At 47.7% G+C, this 18,546-nt stretch overlaps 1 protein-coding gene across 2 annotated transcripts; it reads right to left on the reverse strand.

The window, feature by feature from the left end:
- Positions 1-1,108: 1,108 nt before the first annotated feature.
- Positions 1,109-12,993, reverse strand: CHAMP1 (chromosome alignment maintaining phosphoprotein 1). Of its 2 annotated transcripts, XM_075739160.1 has the most exons (3): positions 12,718-12,876; positions 4,461-4,815; positions 1,109-4,328 (listed from the first exon to the last, which is right to left on the reverse strand). In XM_075739160.1, the coding sequence occupies exons 2-3, from the start codon at positions 4,752-4,754 to the stop codon at positions 1,893-1,895; spliced, it is 2,730 nt and encodes a 909-aa protein (XP_075595275.1). In that variant the 5' UTR covers positions 4,755-4,815; positions 12,718-12,876; the 3' UTR covers positions 1,109-1,892. The 2 variants fall into 2 exon arrangements, with proteins under 2 accessions (XP_075595275.1, XP_075595271.1); XM_075739156.1 differs by having other exon boundaries at positions 1,109-4,815; positions 12,718-12,993.
- Between the last annotated feature and the right edge of the window lie 5,553 nt (positions 12,994-18,546).

Raw genomic sequence — 18,546 nt, forward strand, 5'->3', positions numbered from 1 at the left:
TACACTTTGGCAGCTGTAAATCAAGATTAAAGAATCAAGTAGTCAGAAAAAAAAAAAGTACAGAAACAGCATCAAGCCTTGATTATGGATGCCCAGAAATCAAAGTAGTTACCTGATACACAGTGGTGAAAAACAACTATCTGCCAGTAGTGAGACATTGACCTGTAAAGGTGACACCACTTCCAATTCAAACAAATCCTTCCTTGATTTCTTATTTTATTCAAATAGCATTAAGGCATCTTTTTAACCAAATGACTGTGCCAAGAGTGATGAAATGATAGCAGAGGAGAAAAGTAGCTTTTATACAAAGTAAGACTACACTAGCAGAGCTCAATAGTCAAGTGCTCTCTTTTAGATTTATCTGTAGTCACTCCTAGGGGAAAAAATAAAAATAAAAAAGTATCTAGAGTTCTAGTCTGGACCCCATGAAAGGGAACAAAAGGCACTGGACTTAGAGTGGGTTTGGTCCTGTGTGAGAGGACCCTGCAAGAAAGCTTACTCTTTATAGGCAGCACTGAGAAGTCTTGTAAGTGTAGAGCTTTAAATACTTTTTCCCTTCCTTCCAGAAATCCTTTTGATACATGAAAGATATCAGACACAGGCTTCAATCAAATCAATCTGAAGCTCTTTGGTAGGAGCTTACACCTGGAGATTTTTTCATTATTATTTATTTAACACTATCACCTTCATATTCTAAGCCAATACTTACAAGAGCTTAAATCTAGGCATCGTTCAGCCTGAGGAGAATGAAACTTTCCTTGTGCCACCTCCACTTAAAATCCATACTCCTGCTGAATTATACAGCACTTACAGTTTTTTGAAGAGGTAACATGCAAATACACAAAAGCAAGCATGCTAAATAACAGTGCACAAATTCCTGTTTTCCATGTTTGCCCTCATTTACATCCAACTTTTTTTCTGAAGCAGACAGGAAATTTAGACTAACCTTGCTTTCACAGGCTGACGACTGGAGTCAAAGTTGAAGTATTCAGAGCAGAACTCAAGGATAATTTTGCATTTCCTGTTGCCAAAGATACTTAAAAGAAAGTATGTTCAACATGAAAGGTTTTGTTCTTGATTTGGAAAAAAAAAAAGAAAAACAGCCAAGCCAGGTTGGGTTTCTTTTTATTGTTAAAAGATTAAAGCATAGCATTTCACCAAATACAAGAAATTTAGGGGTTTTCTGACATTACAAACACCTGAATCAAGAGAAAGTGTTGAGCTATACATAGTCTGACATTAATCCATCAATTTAAATGTATATTAGTACATGCTTAAAACATGGCCAAAATACAGAATCACAAAATAAGTACCTTAGATGCTTCTAAATCTGAGACAAGTCAGATAATTGAGTGCAATAAATTTCCAACAAATGCCTATACACTCAATTACAATCTCGGGGCACTATTATTCCAAAAGGATTGGTAGTTTCTCATGCCTGGCTCATTCACATTCAATTTGGTGAGAATTTTGAGAATTTCATAAAAACATTTTGAAAAATATGACATTTAACAAATGTGAAAAAGCAAGTTCAGTTTTCACAGGAATATATGGATTGCTTGCCACTCCAGTCCTTAATTGCCTGTATGTTTTACAAATTTTTACAAAACTAATTTGTATCCATTTTGGTTTCAAAAACATAGTACATCTGAAAAATAAAATATGACTCTACTGATGGGTAATACAAAGACATGAACACATATTTAAAATTACTTTTGAAAGTAAATCATTTCAGTAATACAGCTGTAAGACAAGTTAAACATAGTACAATAAACCATGCATCTTCTGACTTGTCAGATCAGCTAAACTACTCAGGTAACATACAGCAACACTTCTGAACACTTCTGTAAATTCAGCTTTTCTAGCATGGGGGGGGGGGGGTGGGGAACAAATTAAATTTGTTCTTCAAGTGGTTCAAGGCTGTCCAAGTGTTTTTTAGGTGTATCATCACTATGACGGCTTTGGCAATGGGTTAAATGTTTCTTAAAGCCTCGGGGGAAATTTGATTCAAAATTACATCGTGGACACTTCAACAAACTTTGACCATGAGCAGCAACATGGTTTTTAAGAAGAGACTCCAAGAGAAAAGCTTTGCCACATATTTTACATTTGTACGGGCTTTGAACATTATGCTTGTTAACTAAATGGTGCAAGACGGCACCTTTTTTCATTGCACGACAGCAACAAATTTTGCAATAATACTTTCCCTTGCCACGCTTCATGTATTTTGCTATTTCTTCCTCGGAGATGAAAGCTTCTTTCTCCTCGGTAAACTGTAGCACACACTGTGGCTGCATGGGAGTAGCTGCATCTATTTTGCTCTCTTTGCTGTAATCAGATGACTCCATATCATATTGCTCTTGGTCACTGTTTGATTCTTGCTCCTTTATCTCCATCAAGTCCATCTCTGTTTTTCCACACTCACTGCTATTTAGTTCAGAATCTGAGTTCTCCTGGTTTTCCTTCTTGGGCTTCTTTTTTGGGCAGGAATATAACATGTCTTCTGGTGATTCTTTGGCTAATATTGATTGTTCATCCTGTGAGAATAAATCATCCAGAGGTTTCTGATCATCTAAACTGTGGGAAAGAAAGTCACTCTCACCAGACTCACTAGGTGTCTGGGGCTCGGAAGAAAAACCTGGAGCAGACTTGTGAGGCTCGGAAAACAGGATGTTCTTCTGGATTTCAGAAGGTACAGTAGTTTCAGCATGTCTCTGGACATCAGAGGATAAAGCAGCAGCAGGCTTCTGCATCTCAGAAAATACAGCATGCTTTTGAACATCAGGGGAAACAGCAGATTTCTGGGAGTCAATAAAAAGAGCTTGTTTGGGGGTCTCGGGAGAAACAGAAGTAGGCTTCTGGGACTCAGTAAAGAGGCCATGTTTCTGAATTTCAGGAGAAGCAGATTTCTGAGACTCTGGAAAGGAAGTAGGCTCCTGAACTTCAGAGGAAATGGGAGCAAGTTTCTGGGCTTCAGAAAATAGGGCATGCTTCTGGACTTCAGAAGAAACAAGAGCTGATTTCTGGGCTTCAGAACATAGGGCATGTTTTTGGCCTTCAGTAGAAACAGCAGAAGTAGACACCTGATTCTGGGGCTCAGAAAAAACAGCACGTTTCTGGACATCAGTAGAAACAGTAGGATTAGATTTACGAGATTCTGGGAACAGAGCTCTTTTGCGAGGTTCGGGGAAATGAGCCCGTTTCTGGACCTCAGAGGAAGCAGCAGAGGTGGATTTCTGAGTTTCAGAAAAATACATAGATTTCCGGGACTCGGAGAGTTTCCAAGATTCAGGAGATACCGAAGCACCAGGCTTACGGACCTCAGGAAAGAAAGAAGGCTTCCAAGAGTCAGAGGAAACTGTGTGACTAGACTTTCGAAGCTCAGGAGAAACAGGGGGAGAATGCTTCCACGTGTCAGGGGACAGAACAGGTTTCCAGCCTTCAGGGTAAACAGATGAGATGGGTTTCCACGGCTCAGAAGAAACAAGAGTAGATTTCTGGGATTCAGAAAAGGATGTAGATTTCCACGAGTCAGAAACAAGCCTCCTAGGCTCTGGGGACACAACGGGGCCAGGCCTTCGGGACTCAGGTGCAGACCTCCGCGATTCTACAGACATGGCAGGCTTTGGAGCCCAGGGAGAAACCGTGGAAGACTTCTGCACCTCGTGAGGTGTAGATCTCCAGGGCTCAGGGGAAACAGTCGGACCAGGTCTCCATGACTCTGGCGAAACTGCAGGAGCAGGCCTCCGGGTTTCAGGAGAAGAAGCAGAAGCAGGCCTCCGCATTTGAGAAGGATGCCTCCGGGGCTCAGGAGACCCAGCTGGGGCATACCTCCGCGGTTCAGGGGATACCGCTGGAGCAGGTTTCTTTGGCTCTGGCGACACAGCTGGGGAGTATCTGCGGGGCTCTGGAGACACAGCAGGAGAATGGCGACGGGGCTCTGGCGATACAGCCGGGGAATGCCGACGAGGCTCTGGAGACATTGCTGGGGAATGCCGACGAGGCTCTGGAGACACAGCAGGGGAATGCCGACGAGGCTCTGGAGACACAGCCGGGGCTGGCTTCTGTGGGTCGGGGGACACTGCAGGGGCTGGCTTCTGTGAGTCGGGGGACACTGCAGGGGCTGGCTTCTGTGGGTCGGGGGACACTGCAGGAGACCGTTTCTCTGAGTCTGGGGAAACAGCTGAGGCTAACTTCTCTGGATCTGGAGATGTGGCCTGGGCTGATGCTTCTGGATCTGGGGACGTGGCCTGGGCTGACTTCTCTGGCTCTGAAGAAGTTGCCTGAACTGACTTCTGGGGCTCTGGAGACACTGATGATTTCTGGAGCTTGGGGGAAACAACAGGTTCAGATTTGGGGAGTTCAGGAGAAAGGGCAGGTTTGCGCGATTCAGGGGAAAGGGTAGGTTTCTGTGGCTCTAATGTGACACTTTTTTTGGACGAATCTGAATCTCCTTCTACCTGTTCTTTCCGCTCCTCATTCCACTTCTCAGGTGCTGCATGTTGTGCCGTGATGTGATAATACACATTGCAATACATCTTGCTGGTAAAGAAACATTTGTGGCAGTGAAACAGTTTTGCACTTTTTTGATAAAATATGAGTTTACCCAAACCAGCAGCATCCATTTCATCACAATACTCTGGGTGTATGGTACCCATATGAATTTGTATGTTTTCATAGTCCGTTCCTCTGAAGCTGCAGTGATCACACTCTAAGCGCTCTGTGGTTTTACGTAGTATCTGCAGCATGTCCATTTTCCTATAGTCAGTAACAATTTTCACAGCACTGCACCTTTTAAAGAGGAAGCTTCAGTTCCTGCAATAAAGGAAGAAAAAAAAATCTGTATAGTTAGCTGTCAATGTTAATTTCAATTCTTTGTTATCCCTAAGTAACCACATGTGCTTTTTTCCTCTTCCATTTTAGAAAGCATAACGTTTGCACAGGTACTAACTACTTCATAAAGAAATCCAAATATAAGTGTCTCCAACTTCAGCAAGTCATTTTACATCAGTAGAACTTGAAAAACAAAGCTTATATTTTACAAGAGGTCTTCCTATCTATGTAAAAAATTCTGCAAGCAAACGATTAAAAAAGAACCCAGGTGATGAAAAGCTAAGTTGACATTTCATTTGATAAATGTGACTTGCCTTCTCAGTTGTCTGTCTTCCCAGATTTGAAGTGGTTTTATTTATATTATACATGTAAACTGAAAACAAAAGCCATTTCAAAACTGCATCTTCATCATAAAATTTCAAAACATAGTAGCTGTTTCTAACAAAGACAAAAAAAATTGAAGAAAACAGCAGCCTAAAGCGTAGGCTCTGTTTTCATCTGTTAAACAGTGTTTTTCTTTCACTAATTACATGAAAAACAAAAGCTGCTGCTCATAAAGACTTTATCCATTATGAAAAGAATTTTTCCCATTCCATTATTTCATCTGCTGCCCTAATAACAACAAAAATACTATTTTAAAAAAACAGCAGTGACATTTTTTCCAGTTGGGTGTAGTTGACAGCCCTCTGTATACAAAACATTTTGTTTGCCTCACCCCAAAGAGAAAGATGGAAATTTCTCAAAATTACTGTTTTGTAAGACCTTAAAAAAAAAAACCTAAAACAAACAAACAAAAAACCCAAACCCAGAAATGCATCATCTGAAATGCAAATAATTTTTAATTATTTGGCTAGATTCCACTATTTCAAACAGAATTTACCCGTATTAGCTACTACAATAAGCAGAAAATCAAGTTTAATCATATTCTGTAAGTCATTTTCATGTAAATGTAGGAGGTTTCTCTATGGTGAAAAGGAGTATTTGGACATTTATGTGAAATGCACATAGGTTGTGTCTTGTAGGTTCAAATTAAATAGATGTTACATGATTATCATGCTAAGATATCAACCTAATTTTGGGGGTCTTGTAAGACACACTGTCTCAAAACACACCAAGTTTTTGTGTCATTTTAACATTCTTTTTCCTGTGTAAATATATGTATTAGACTAATAACTAATCTAAAAATATGCATCCAAAGCAAGTTTTCTTGATTTATTCCTAAAGCATTTTTACCCTGGTTTCTTATGGAAATGAGGCTTACACAAACATGTTGGCCCTACAGTCAGGGCCAATCAAATCAGACAAAGCAATCCAGTCACACTTTAAATTTCTACAAGTTTCATGAAAATCAGGAACCGAGTAGAGAACGAAAGAAATGCCTCCACTGAAGCTAAGGCCGAATATTTCACTTAACAGTTACTGGCTCTGTTTAGCCTGTCATCTGTACATAAGTGGTCAGTATGCAAACAGTCTTAAAACCTGCAGAACAAGCAGTGTTTGATTCAGCTTATAATTAGGGAAAAAGAGAAGGAATTAAAAATACTACAGCAGTGAGCTGCTTTGGGTTTGGGGCAGAATGAAAGTAAACTAGCAGTGCTGCTAAAGGATGGCATGGATACAGAAGAAAAAAACCAAAACAACAGGAAAGGAGGATTGATTGGCTGAGGAGCTGAGGGCACAAATCCCTAAGAAATAAAGGTTCATTAGCTCAGCTGCTCATGGAATAATTTCTTTGCATGAACTATGCATGAAGTCACAGGAATAGGTAGATTTCCAATCAGGAAGCATGGCGGGATTACAGAGCAAGCTCTAAGAGGGATCCTGTTTTACAGCTATGAGACAAATGAACAGCATCCAACCACAGGCTAGCTACACTGCTCTATAAATACTGAAGTGGAAGGACCTTTGGGGTGCAAGCTGCAGTTTCCCAGTACTATTAGTAACCATACAAGACACCCCAAAATGTAATCCACACTGCATTCAGTGTTGACCACAAAACACTCCCCAACATCTTATAACAAGCTTTATATTCCTGTAAAAGATCAAAATAAAACAGAAAGATAATAGTAGTGCTCAGTGGTCTGTATCTCTGCAATAGTAAACAACTTGCCAATTGAAAAACCCCAAAGCAAGCCATGTCTTAACACTCAAAAAGACCTAAAAGTCTTTATGAATTAAGGTTTATTTTTCAGTTGGGGGATTTGGGGCAATGGGAGGAAAGGAAGATTTCAATTTGAAAGCCAAAAATTCAGTATTGATCATACAAGCTAAAGAAAAAGGTGGGGATTTTTGCCAAATCACAGCAGAACATAATTAGGCTAATAAGGATATACTGCACTAATCACATTTTCAGAACTGAAAGGGAATTTGTCATTTCTAAAATAGGTGGTAATCCTGAATTTTCCATTTTCTTTTCTCTGGAAAAGCCTTTTTTTTTGTTTTCTAAACTGAATTTATCATAGCTTCCAACAAAGTTTACCAGACAATGTCTTCTATCTTCTTCATAATTTCCCTCCTCTTTTCACATCACCTAACTGTTGCCCTTTCTGGAGGTTTCTGTTATTCACCCCTCTCAACTCCACCTCCCATCCTCTCCTTTTATTCAGCCTTATCTTACTTCACAATGGAAATTTCCATTTTCTTTCCAAATGCAACAGTGAGAAAAGGTCCCTGGCTCCCTTCCACAAATTGTCCAAGTTGATGCTAAACTTTTTTGACCAGGAGGTTATTCTGGAACTGAAGAAGTTACAGGCATTTCCTCATTTTCATCTCCAGACATTTAAATGCTGGCATTCAAGCCTTTGGCATAAGAAATAACATTAAGAGTTGGTGGTACTTTCTCTCACACTGCTATCACTCATCATTTTTAATTTTATAACTTCACTACCCTGTAGCTGGCAGTCACTGAAGAAACTGCCTCTTCTGCTGAAATCTCTACTCAATTGCGGCATACCCCTGAGTAAGATGACTCTTTGGTATTGCAGCACCTTAGGCCATGACTGCATGGAACAGTAAATCTGGTTTTAGAATACTTATCGTAAGACCAGTAACAAACTTGAACAGTGCTGAGCCACTATTAACTCATGCTGTCAATTTAAATTCATTTAAACACTTCTGAAGGAGTAAACTGAAGTTGCTGGTTCACTTAGCACATATCTGAATAGCTAGTTTATAAGACTTTCCTATCAACTCCTCCTGATCCCTTCTCACTTTGAGCAGAAATGTCACTGTCTTTATATAGCTGTGATTACTGCCCTCCTCTATAATCAGGTTTGTCACACAGATAAATGCCTGCTTCACATTTCTCTTTGCCATCGACGCCTGCATCAGAACTGCCTGATCCTGGATCATCGACTCCTGGATCCTGCCTTGCCTAGTTGGGTGAAAGTTTAGAAAACAGTGACGTGCTGTTCCTCAAACAGTCCCGCGCCAGCAGAGCCAGCCAGGCTAGAAACCATACGCTCAACCAGGTCCCCATGGCTTTGGATCTGCACAACCTGTGATGTTATCTGCGCTCAGTGGTGTCTTTTTGGCAGCACTAAAAAAGACTGACCGCGCTCCCTGCGTGTAAGTGCTTTATCACAGACAAAGGGACCTAGCTCTGCACTGCTCCAGTTAGACCCATTAAAAGGGTAAGAAAAATAACTGCTGCTATTGAACTGGCAGGGTGCCCCACATGCACTGCAGAGAACTTGACCAAATACTAGATCCAAACATCATTCTAGTCATCTGAAACCCTTTGAGGAAAAGTATCAATTTCAGGATGAAGCTCAAGTTGTCATGAGAAACAGGTCCCCCATGAAACACAGCAGAGGGAAATGGCTGCTAGAGTCTCTCTCAAGGCTGCCCGGTGACTGTCCAAGTACAGGTAACTGCTGTGCAGGCCCCAGGGCACTTTGTTTTGTTCGACACTCTCCCATGCCCTACCTGTTTTGTAAAAAGGACACTTCAGCATCGCCCCTACTAAAACTCAGTTACAGGATGCACCATGCCACAGTGGCTATAGCTGAGGCTGTGCTGCAGCCACGTTAGCACTTCAAAGCACACTGCATTCCTTAACCGCTATTTCTGCATCCTCTCCTACTCTTGTCACTTTTCATGGCTGCAACACTGAGAAAACAAATACAGATACAGCCAAACAGAACTAATTATGTATTCTGAGAACACATTACAATTGAAGCAGAAATCTTAAGCTCAGCACTTATGCTTGTCCTGTGCCTGCGTCCTGTCACCACTTCAAGACAAAGTACTAAGATTCAACTAAGATTCCGGAGTTTGCAGTACTAAACTTTAGCTTAATACAGCAAAGACTCGTTTAGAGTCTTCCTGAGAAAAGACTTCCACTGAAATCTACCTGAATAGATAAGTGCTGCTGTCTACAAGCTCACTATATCTGCAGATATCAAGCACGGCAACAGCATCAGCACCAGCTCAGCTCTTAGCTTGATGAAAGGTTTTTGCTGACCTGAAGTGACATAAATCCATGTCCATCACTCAGGTTAAAGCTGCTTGAAGAGACCCAGAGATCTCGGCAATGTGACCACCAGTCACTACCGCTGCTCCATCAGCCACCTCTCCCCATCCCACTTCTTTCACGCATGTCTAGAATCTACATAGAAAGGTTCCTACCACCAGCTCTCTCTCCTCAGAGATGCTGAAGATCCTTACACCAGTTCCTGTCCCCTACCACTGCAGTTCTGGCTATAATCTCCTCCACCACAGGAAGAACAGAAAAACAGCAAGGGAAGAGGATCAGTAATGAGGACCCATATCTACCTGAGAAAAGAACAACCATAACTACTTTTATTGCTTGGTTCTCAGCATCCGAGAGGCCAAAGTCACGATTTGCCAGAAAGTAAAAGTACCCAAGAAGTTAAGAGGCAACGAGATAACTGCAAATTCTGAAGTTGGCTAGCAATATTGCAGGGCAACCACAGAGTGCAAACAGCATCAGCCATTTCTGTTACGCTCATGTTAGACTGAGCAGTAAGAGTGGCCTAAGCTAATGCACAGAGCAGACAAACCTAGCATCTTTCCAGCCAGTATGTACGGCCACTTCAGAGCCAGTTCTGGATTCAGTATCCCATCATCCATGAAGATCCCACTAAAGATTAAGCCATACTTCCTACAGCCTCTCAAAAACCTCCCAGTGGTAGGAAAAAAGAACGTGCAAGAGATATTGTAGGTAAGAAAGAATCCACCCAGGGGATGATACAACACTGACTGGCAGTTAACAAGATGTCTCTGCTTCTCAACCCCATTCCAATGTCATAGGTACACATCTACTAATCATTTCAGGTTATTTTTAATAAAGAAATTCTGCATTCAGTGTTGCAATATTTAATATATTCCTGCATTTTTCCTCTACAGAGGATAAACTGTGACTGTTATGAGGCAGTGCCAGAAGGAAGCCATGAAGAGCTCAAGGATCCAGACTGCCTGTGAGCACAGAAAATTGCAGGTTGCTTTTAATATGACACACAGAATTTCAGAACACAGCAACAAGTAGTCTATCATATTCTTCAAAATCAGACTGTCCTGGTTCTCACTGGCAGAAGGATCTATGTATCTTTTCCTCTCGATAAAGAACCAAGCTTTGTGAGACACAAGCAGAGAATGAGGACATGCAACACACATCAATGATGGCAGCACAGCTGGTAAAGCCCTCAAGAAGAAAGTCCTCTATTTTCTGTGATTCCCTACAATCACATTGGATTCGCTCTATCAGTCGCTGCACAGGAAGGATGGCTGTTCATTTTCATCAGCCTTCTAACTTTCTTGCAGGCAAACAGTTCAGCCATTTCCTCTATCAATGAAGAGAGTCAACGGTAAAGTTTGTTCCCAGCACAAGAAAGCTGGATGCAGCTGCACCACTGCTTCTACTAGCAGAAGCAGATCCAGACTATTGCCATGTTTAAGCGAAAGGAAAAATGACATGTTCTTGTAGTGCCAAAAAGTAAATGGCAGTCTGGTGGCAACATGATGCTGCTGCTTCTCTTGAAGCCACATTCCTGTGTTGTGACTGACGAAACAGAAGTTTAGCTCCCAGAGGAAGCTGCACACAAACATCCCCACAGTACAGCAAAGCCGGCACTTCATAAGGCAAACAGCAGGTAAGGGGGTCACTTCCAACGCACCGTGAACCAAAACAGGCAGCACTATGCTCCCGCTAATCCAGTAGCATCCATGGGAATCTGACCACATCCTCACAACCAAACTCCCAGCTACCAGCCCATCTACACAGGCTACATTCCATCAGCAACGATCACCGAACCATGTCTTTAAAATTATGCACCTAAAAAAGGCACAAACGCCCTGATCTGATCAGCCACTGAAACGGTGAGATATGCTGTGAGAACATGTAAGACACCAGATCCAGGCAGGAAACAGCTGTATTATGTGGTCCCATGTTTCCAGGAAAGGTTCAAGTCAGAGGAAGGTTGCAAAGTAACCATACTTGATGCCCATGGAAATGACTTAAGAAACACAAAAGGGGACAGAACTGCAGCTATCTTGCAAGATTTCCACCTTTGCTAAGAATGGTGAGTCTACACAGCAACATTAGTTCTTAACACAAGATCTGACAATAGTATAAACTGCAGAGAAATATCAGCATACCTATGACAGATTCAGGGTAGGAAAAATTAATGCCACGAACTTCTGATAGGGCTTTCTAACTCCAAGTTTACAACAGCGCACAGACAGCTTCCAAAAATGGCCCCAGAAACCTTATTTCTGCAGTGCTGAACCTGAGCTAATGAAATGCCACTGGACCCACCAGAGCACACAATCTAGTCAGGAATTGTGAGTTAAGGTTGTGAATCTTGGTGACACCAGGCTAAGAATTCCATTTACATTATTCTGAAAGCAAATGAGGTTCAAGGGGAGCTTACAGAAGAGCTAAATCCAAAGTCTCTATATTCCTCGCTTACGAACAACTCAGTACAAGTAAAGCTTCCAATTACAACTCTTATTTCTAACAGTGCCGAGCTGTTATCAACTAACGCAGCTCCCCTCTGCACAGTCAAGCATCAAATCCTCCTAACACCTGCACCAGCTACTACGGGCAACTTCTCCAGGCTCCGAAAAGTGTGTGCAGTGAACACAAACGAGACTCCTGCAGTTCAGAAGTCAGGTCTAAAATGCCACTAATAGTTGACTCGCCTCACCCATCCCTAACGATGTAAGGATGCAACCCAGTGACATGTTTCGAGCCTTCGGTTTGCATTTGCCTCACTGATCTGACAGGCGATGCAATCCCTCCTCGCAGTTATTTCTGTCACGAGTGAAGAGGACAGTCCCGCCGGGGACACGTCCCGTGCAAAACTCGCTGTCCCGAGGCGTCTCGCAGCCTTTCGCTATGAGGGAAGCAGAACCGGCAGCGCGCTCCACCTGCTCCGCGCTCTGCCGGCCAGAGCTTTAACTTTTTTTTCGGGGAGGGGGTGCCTGTGGACTAGGCCTTCCCAGAGCTGCCAGCTCCACTCCTGCCCGGCCCCCCGGGGCCGCTCCCCGCCGGGGCAGGGGGCCACGCCGCCCGCCCATTCATTCCCGCCCCGCCGGGCGGTCTCCCCCGCCGCCTCCCCTCTCCCCACCGCCCTTCCCATGCGCGGCGCCGCCACTTACGCCCCCCCCCCCCCCCCGGTTTTGTTCCCCCGCGCCGACACCAACCGCCGCCCGCCTGCGCGACGCCCCCCCTCACTCCCCCCCCCCAAAAGGCCGCCCGCTCTCCCGGCGCGACGCCGCGGCGGGGGCTGGACAAGGGGAAGGCCCAGGCCCGGTGCCCAGGAGGAGGGGAGCAGGCCGGGCCCCGGCCAGCCGCCCTGTGCGTGCGCCGGCGGCGGGAGAGGGGGGTGGGTGATAGGGACCCCCCTCGCCCGCACTCACCGTTGCGGAACCTCCAGGGCGGCGGCGGGGCGCCGGGCGGGGGGGAGGGGCTGGGCGCACCCCCGCCAACGGCGGTGACGGCAGCAGGCCGGGCCAGCAGCGCTCGCGGGCTTGGGCCGCGCGAGGGGCGGGGAGGAGGGGGGGGGGAGGGGGAGGATGCGAAGGGGAGGGGAGAGGGGAAAGGGGGGGGGGGGGTCCGGGAGGCGGGCACGCGGCCGAATAGCGGCCGCTTTATCGCTCCCCCGGGCCCGCCCGCTGCCCAACCGGAAGCGCCGGAGCTGGACGCAGCCCCGCCCCCTCTCCGCCCTCTCCTGCCGGTGGGGGGGAGCCCGGCGGGAGGGCCGCGCGCTGGCTGAGTCACGTGCCGCTGCTGTGGCAGAGAGGAGCGGGGACGCGGCGCCTTCCGCGCCCCGCCCAGCCGGCAGGGGGCGCTACTACACCGGAGGGGCTCACCCCAGAGGCGGTGTCATACGGCTCGCGCTGGGTGGGGGTCGCTCCCGCCGCGGCCGTTGGAGGGCGGGGAGGGGCTGCGGGCCGGCCAGGCGCCGGCGGAGGCCGCTGTCCGCCGCTGTCTGCCGCTGCCCGTGCTCGGCGGCTTCTTTGGGGCCCAGCCGGTTCTTTGCTGCCCCGCACCGTTAGGCCCCGCGACGCCGAGAGGGAGGGCCGCGGCCCGGCGGTGCTTTGGGGGTGGTCCGCCGCCACAGCCTCTGTGGAGGGAGCGGGCCCGGCCGCTCCTGGGGAGGGGGAGATGTAACGGCGCCCCAGCGACGTGGGAGCACGCTGGGCCCGCCTCAGGGCCTCCTCCCGGCCGCGGCTTTGGGCAGGCCGCCCGTGGCCGCGCTTGGCGGGGCGGGCGAGCCCCCGGCAGGGACGGCTGTGTGATGCGTGCTGCTCGGCGGCTGGCCTGAGGCCCCAGCGCTGGCTGCGCCTGCGGGCACGGAGAGCTGGGGGGAGGCGGTGGAGCCGGGCACGGTTCCTTCCCCGCCAGAGGGGGCTCAGGAAGGCGGTTCCTGGCGGTTGCAGCGTCCAAGCGGTGAGGTCGCTCTGGGCGGCCACAGCAAAGCTTTGTATCTTCCTCACGCTGGGCATGCACCGGGGAGGGGTCCCCCGGGAGACTGTGGTGAGGCGAAGCAGAAGACACCTGCTTTCTCTGGGTCCGACTGCTACAGCTGTTTGGGTAAGGTACAGCTGTAGCTTAACATACTTTATCTGAGTGTTTACATGCGCTTTTTGTCTAGTTTGGAGAGAAGGAGACTGAGGGGCCACCTCATCACTCCCTGCAGTTTTCTGAGGAGGGAGGTGGAGAGGGAGATGCTGATCTCTTCTCCCTGTATCCACTGATAGGACGTGTGGGAATGGTTCAAAGCTGCACCAGGGGAGGATCAGAGTGGGCATTAGGAAGCATCTCTTTACCAAGAGGGTGGTCAAACATTGGAACAGGCTTCCTAGAGACAAGGTTGATGCCCCAAGCCTGTCGGTATTTAAGAGGCATTGGGACAATGTCCTTACTAACATGCTTTAACTCTTGCTCAGCCATGAAGTGGTGAGGCAGTTGGACTAAATGATCCTTGTAGTTTCCCTCCAACTAAAATTCTTCCCCCTTCTTTCCCCGTCTCTTGTCTTCTTCGCAGGACGTGCTGAGGAAGTCTCTGATTCTTCCCAGCCCTGCACTAGCAGAAGGGATTGAATGAGTAACCATGTCCTAGCCTAGGCAGTGGCTCTGTCACTTTGGGGGAAGAAGGCATGGACCTTCTGGTGGGGGTGAAAGCTCTGCATCGCCTTGAGATCATTTCACCAAGTTGGAAAAAGTGTGTGTGAAGTGCCGTTTTTGAAAGTCTGCATTCATCCAGCTGAGCTGCCTTTCCCCAGCGTGGCAAAAGCCTACATCCCTGACACGAGTGCTCTGTCATCCTCAGAGTACACAAGTTTTTCTTTGTATTGAGATGGAACTTCCCGTGTTCCAGTTTGTGCCCATTGCACCTTGTTCTGTCACTGGGCACCATTGAGAAGAGTCTGGCCCCTTCCTCTAGACATCTACCCTGTAGATATTTATAAGCATTGATCAGATTCCCTCTCAGTCTTCTCTTCTCCAGGCTAAACAGACCCAGCTCTCTCAGCCTTTCCTCATACAAGAGATGTTCAAGTCCCCTCATCACCTTTGTAGCCCTCCGCTGGTCTCTCTCCAGTAGTTCCCTGTCTCTCTTGAACTGGGGAGCCCAGAACTGGACACAGGACTCCAGATGTGGCCTCACCAGGGCAGAGCAGAGGGGGAGGATAACCTCCCTCGACCTGCTGGCCATGCTCTTCTGAATGCACCCCAGGATACCATTGGCCTTCTTGGCCATGAGGGCACACTGCTGGCTCATGGAGAGCTTGTTGTCCACCAGGACTCCCAGGTCCTTCTCCGCAGCACTGCTTCCCAGCAGGTCAACCCCTAACCTGTACTGGTGCTTGGGGTTAGTCCTCCCTAGGTGCAGGACCCTACAGTTGCCCTTCTTGAACCTCATATGATTCCTCTTTGCCCAACTGTCTAGCCTGCCCAGATCTCGCTGAATGGCAGCGCAGCCTTCTGCTGTGTCGGCCACTCCTCCTAGTTTTGTATCATCAGCAAACTTGCTGGGGTTACGCTGTGTCCCTTCATCCAGGTCATTGATGAATATGTTGAACAAGACCGGACCCAGCCCTGACCCAGCCCTGACCCCTGGGGCACCCTGCCAGCTACAGGCCTCCAAGTGGACTCTGCGCGGCTTATCACAACCCTCTGGGCCCTGCCATGCAGCCAGTTCTCAGCCCACCTCACTGTCCACCCATCCAACCCACACTTCCTAAGCTTGCCTGTGAGGATGTTATGGGAGACAGTGTCAGAAGCCTTGCTGAAGTCAAGGGGGACAACATGCACTGCTCCTTCTCCATCCACCCAGCTGGTCCTGCCATTGTCACTGTACTCCTCAGTAAATGGTCTCAAATCTTGCTGAGGTGAGCAAGACCTGCTCATTTCCCTGTGATGTTTGTTTTTTTCTTTTCTCCTCATACTCATTTTTAGAAATGCCTGAGCTGTTTCCCTTTCCAAAACAGAACAAAGAGCCTGAGAAGAAGAGTACTCTGTCCCTCCCTCACTCCCTCAGAGGGAAGGTCCATCTGGCCCAATGCGCAGTCTCCAAAGTGGCCAACCCTCAATGTCTACAGGAGAACATATGAGCAGGGCAGGTCTCCTTCTGTCAGGGTCCTGGGGGTGCTCATAGGCCTCAGTGGCTGGCACCAGCCTCCCCTGGGACCCTCACCCACACCGTCTCCTGCCAAGGGCCCCGGGGATGTGTCTCAGCTCAGCCTGGGGCCTTCAGGCCCTGCCTGAGCCATCTTGTAGCTGTGCCCGTCTCTGCCCCTCTCTCCTGGATGGGCCTGGCGCCTGCGCTGCAGAGAGCTGCTCTTCTGCGTGGAGCCCTCAAGCCTAGGTCATACCTTGTCATGCACAACTCTAGGCATGATGTAGCAGAACTCATCTCTTCTCTGCGCTCACCATGAGGCAAGTAACGATGAGACTGCTACGTGCCTGAATAGCTGGGGGGTTGTCAGCTCCAAAAACACTTTCAAGGAGATAAATCAGAAAGGTTACAAGTGGCAACAGGATTTTATTTTTATTTGACTTTTTGGAATCATTTTCAGAGCCAATGCTCTCAACCGTGAACACAATGCACACGTGTAGCCTGGACAAGGCTGACATGTCCTGCAGTTTAGCTTGAGAAAAGATCCCTTGCAGTCTGGCAAAGGAAAGCCACGGAGCCACAGGAATACAGGCCAAGCAGTCCCTGTGTCCTGAAGAGGGAGAACTTGAAGAATGAGGGTCAGGAACAACCACACGCAAAAAAATACAAAGAAGAGGAAGAAGAAGATGTGGTACCGTGGGGTCTTTCCCAGAGTATGAGACCTATCAATGACAGGCACATTTTCTGCCTTCCAAAACTTGCTCTACTGTGCTGCTTGGCCAGGGACGCCTGACAGGCGCTCTTGTGCCTGCCCTGCGCGTGTCTTGCCTGCAGGGAGAGCTGAAAACAAAGCGGCAGCTCCGGATGGTGCAGCAAGCCTGGAGCCCTTGCAAGCACCAGCTGTTTTGCTCAGGCAAGAACCCCTGGGGAAATGGAGCTGAGGGAAGAGCAGAGCTCACTCCCACTACAAACTTGCAGTGGGAAAGAGAGCCCGAGAGAGCCAGAGCACAAGGGGCACCTTGGCAGTGCAAGAGCAGCAGGCAAGAAGCTCGCTGAAAGGGCCCAGAGGAGCCCTGACAAGGCCAGTACTGTCAGAGAATCATAGAATGGTTTGGGTTGGAAGGGACCTCAAAGATCATCTAGTTCCAACCCCCCTGCCATGGGCAAGGACATCCTCCACTAGACCAGGTTGCCCAAAGCCCCATCCAACCTGGCCTTGAACACTTCCAGGGAGGGAGCATCCACAGCTTCTCTGGGCAATCTGTTCCAGTGTCTCACCGTCCTCATATCTTCCTTATATCTGATCTAAATCTATGCTCTTTTAGTTTAAAGGCATTACCCCTTGTCCTGTCACTGCTTGCCTTTGTTAAGCAGTCACTCTCCAGCTTTCCTGTATGCCCCCTTTAGGTACTGGAAGGCTGCTATAAGATCTCCCTGGAGCCTTCTCTTCTCCAGGCTGAACAAATGCAAATCTCTCAGCCTGTCCTCATAGGAGAGGTGCTCCAGGCCTCTCATCAGCTTCATGGCCCTCCTCTGGACTCGCTTCAAAAGCTCCATGTCCTTCTTGTGCTGAGAACCCCAGAGCTGGATGCAGTACTCTAGGTGGGGTCTCACAAGAGCAGAGTAGAGGGGCAGGATCACCTCCCTGAACCTGCTGGTCATGCTTATTCACACTTCTTCTGATGCAGCCCAGGACACAGTTGGCTTTCTGGGCTGCAAGTGTGCATTGCTGGCTCATGTTGAGCTTTTCATCAATCAATACCCTCAAGTCCTTCTCCTCGGGGCTGCTTTCAATCCATTCCCTGCCCAGCCTGTAGTTGTGCTTGGGATTGCCCCAACCCACATGCAGGACCTTGCACTTGGCCTTGTTGAACTTCATGTGGTTCACATGGGCCCACCTTTCCAGCCTGTCAAGGTCCCTCTGGATGGCATCCCTTCCCTCCAGCGCGTCGACCACACCACACAGCTTGGTGTCGTTGGCAAACTTGCTGAAGGTGCACTCGATCCCACTGTCCATGTCACTGACAAAGATGTTAAACAGTGCCTGTCCCAATACTAACCCCTGAGGAACGCAGCTCGTCACTGATCTCCGCTTGGACATCGAGCCGTTGACCACAACTCTTTGAGTGCGGCCATCCAGCCAATTCCTTATCCACCAATTCATCCATCCATCAAATCCATGTCTCTCCAATTTAGAGACAAGGATGTTGTGCAGGATAGTGTCAAATGCTTTGCACAAGTCCAGGTGGATGACATCAGTTGCCCTTCCCTTACCCACCATTACTGTAACCCCATCATAGAAGGCCACCAAATGTGTCAGGCACAATTTGCACTTAGTCCAGCCATTTTATCTGTCACCAGTCCCCTCCTTATTTCCCTTGTGCCTGAGCATAGTCTCCAGGAGGATCTGCTCCACAATCTTGCCGGCAACAGAGGTGAGACTGACTGGTCTGTAGTTCCCTGGGTCTTCCTTTTTTCCCTTTTTAAAAAAGGGAGTTATGTTTCCCCTTTTCCAGTCACTGGGAACTTCACTGGACTGCCATGACTTCTCAAATATGATGGATTGTGGCTTAGCAACTTCATTCACCAGGTCCCATGGATGCATCTCATCAGGTCCCATGGACTT

The sequence above is a fragment of the Balearica regulorum genome, chromosome 1, assembly GCF_011004875.1.
Source record: "Balearica regulorum gibbericeps isolate bBalReg1 chromosome 1, bBalReg1.pri, whole genome shotgun sequence".
Taxonomy (NCBI): Eukaryota; Metazoa; Chordata; class Aves; order Gruiformes; family Gruidae; genus Balearica; species Balearica regulorum.

Bases quoted from the DNA above. Each gene is read 5' to 3' on its own strand.
- CHAMP1 (XM_075739156.1), bottom strand. From the start codon at position 4,754: ATGGACATGCTGCAGATACTACGTAAAACCACAGAGCGCTTAGAGTGT.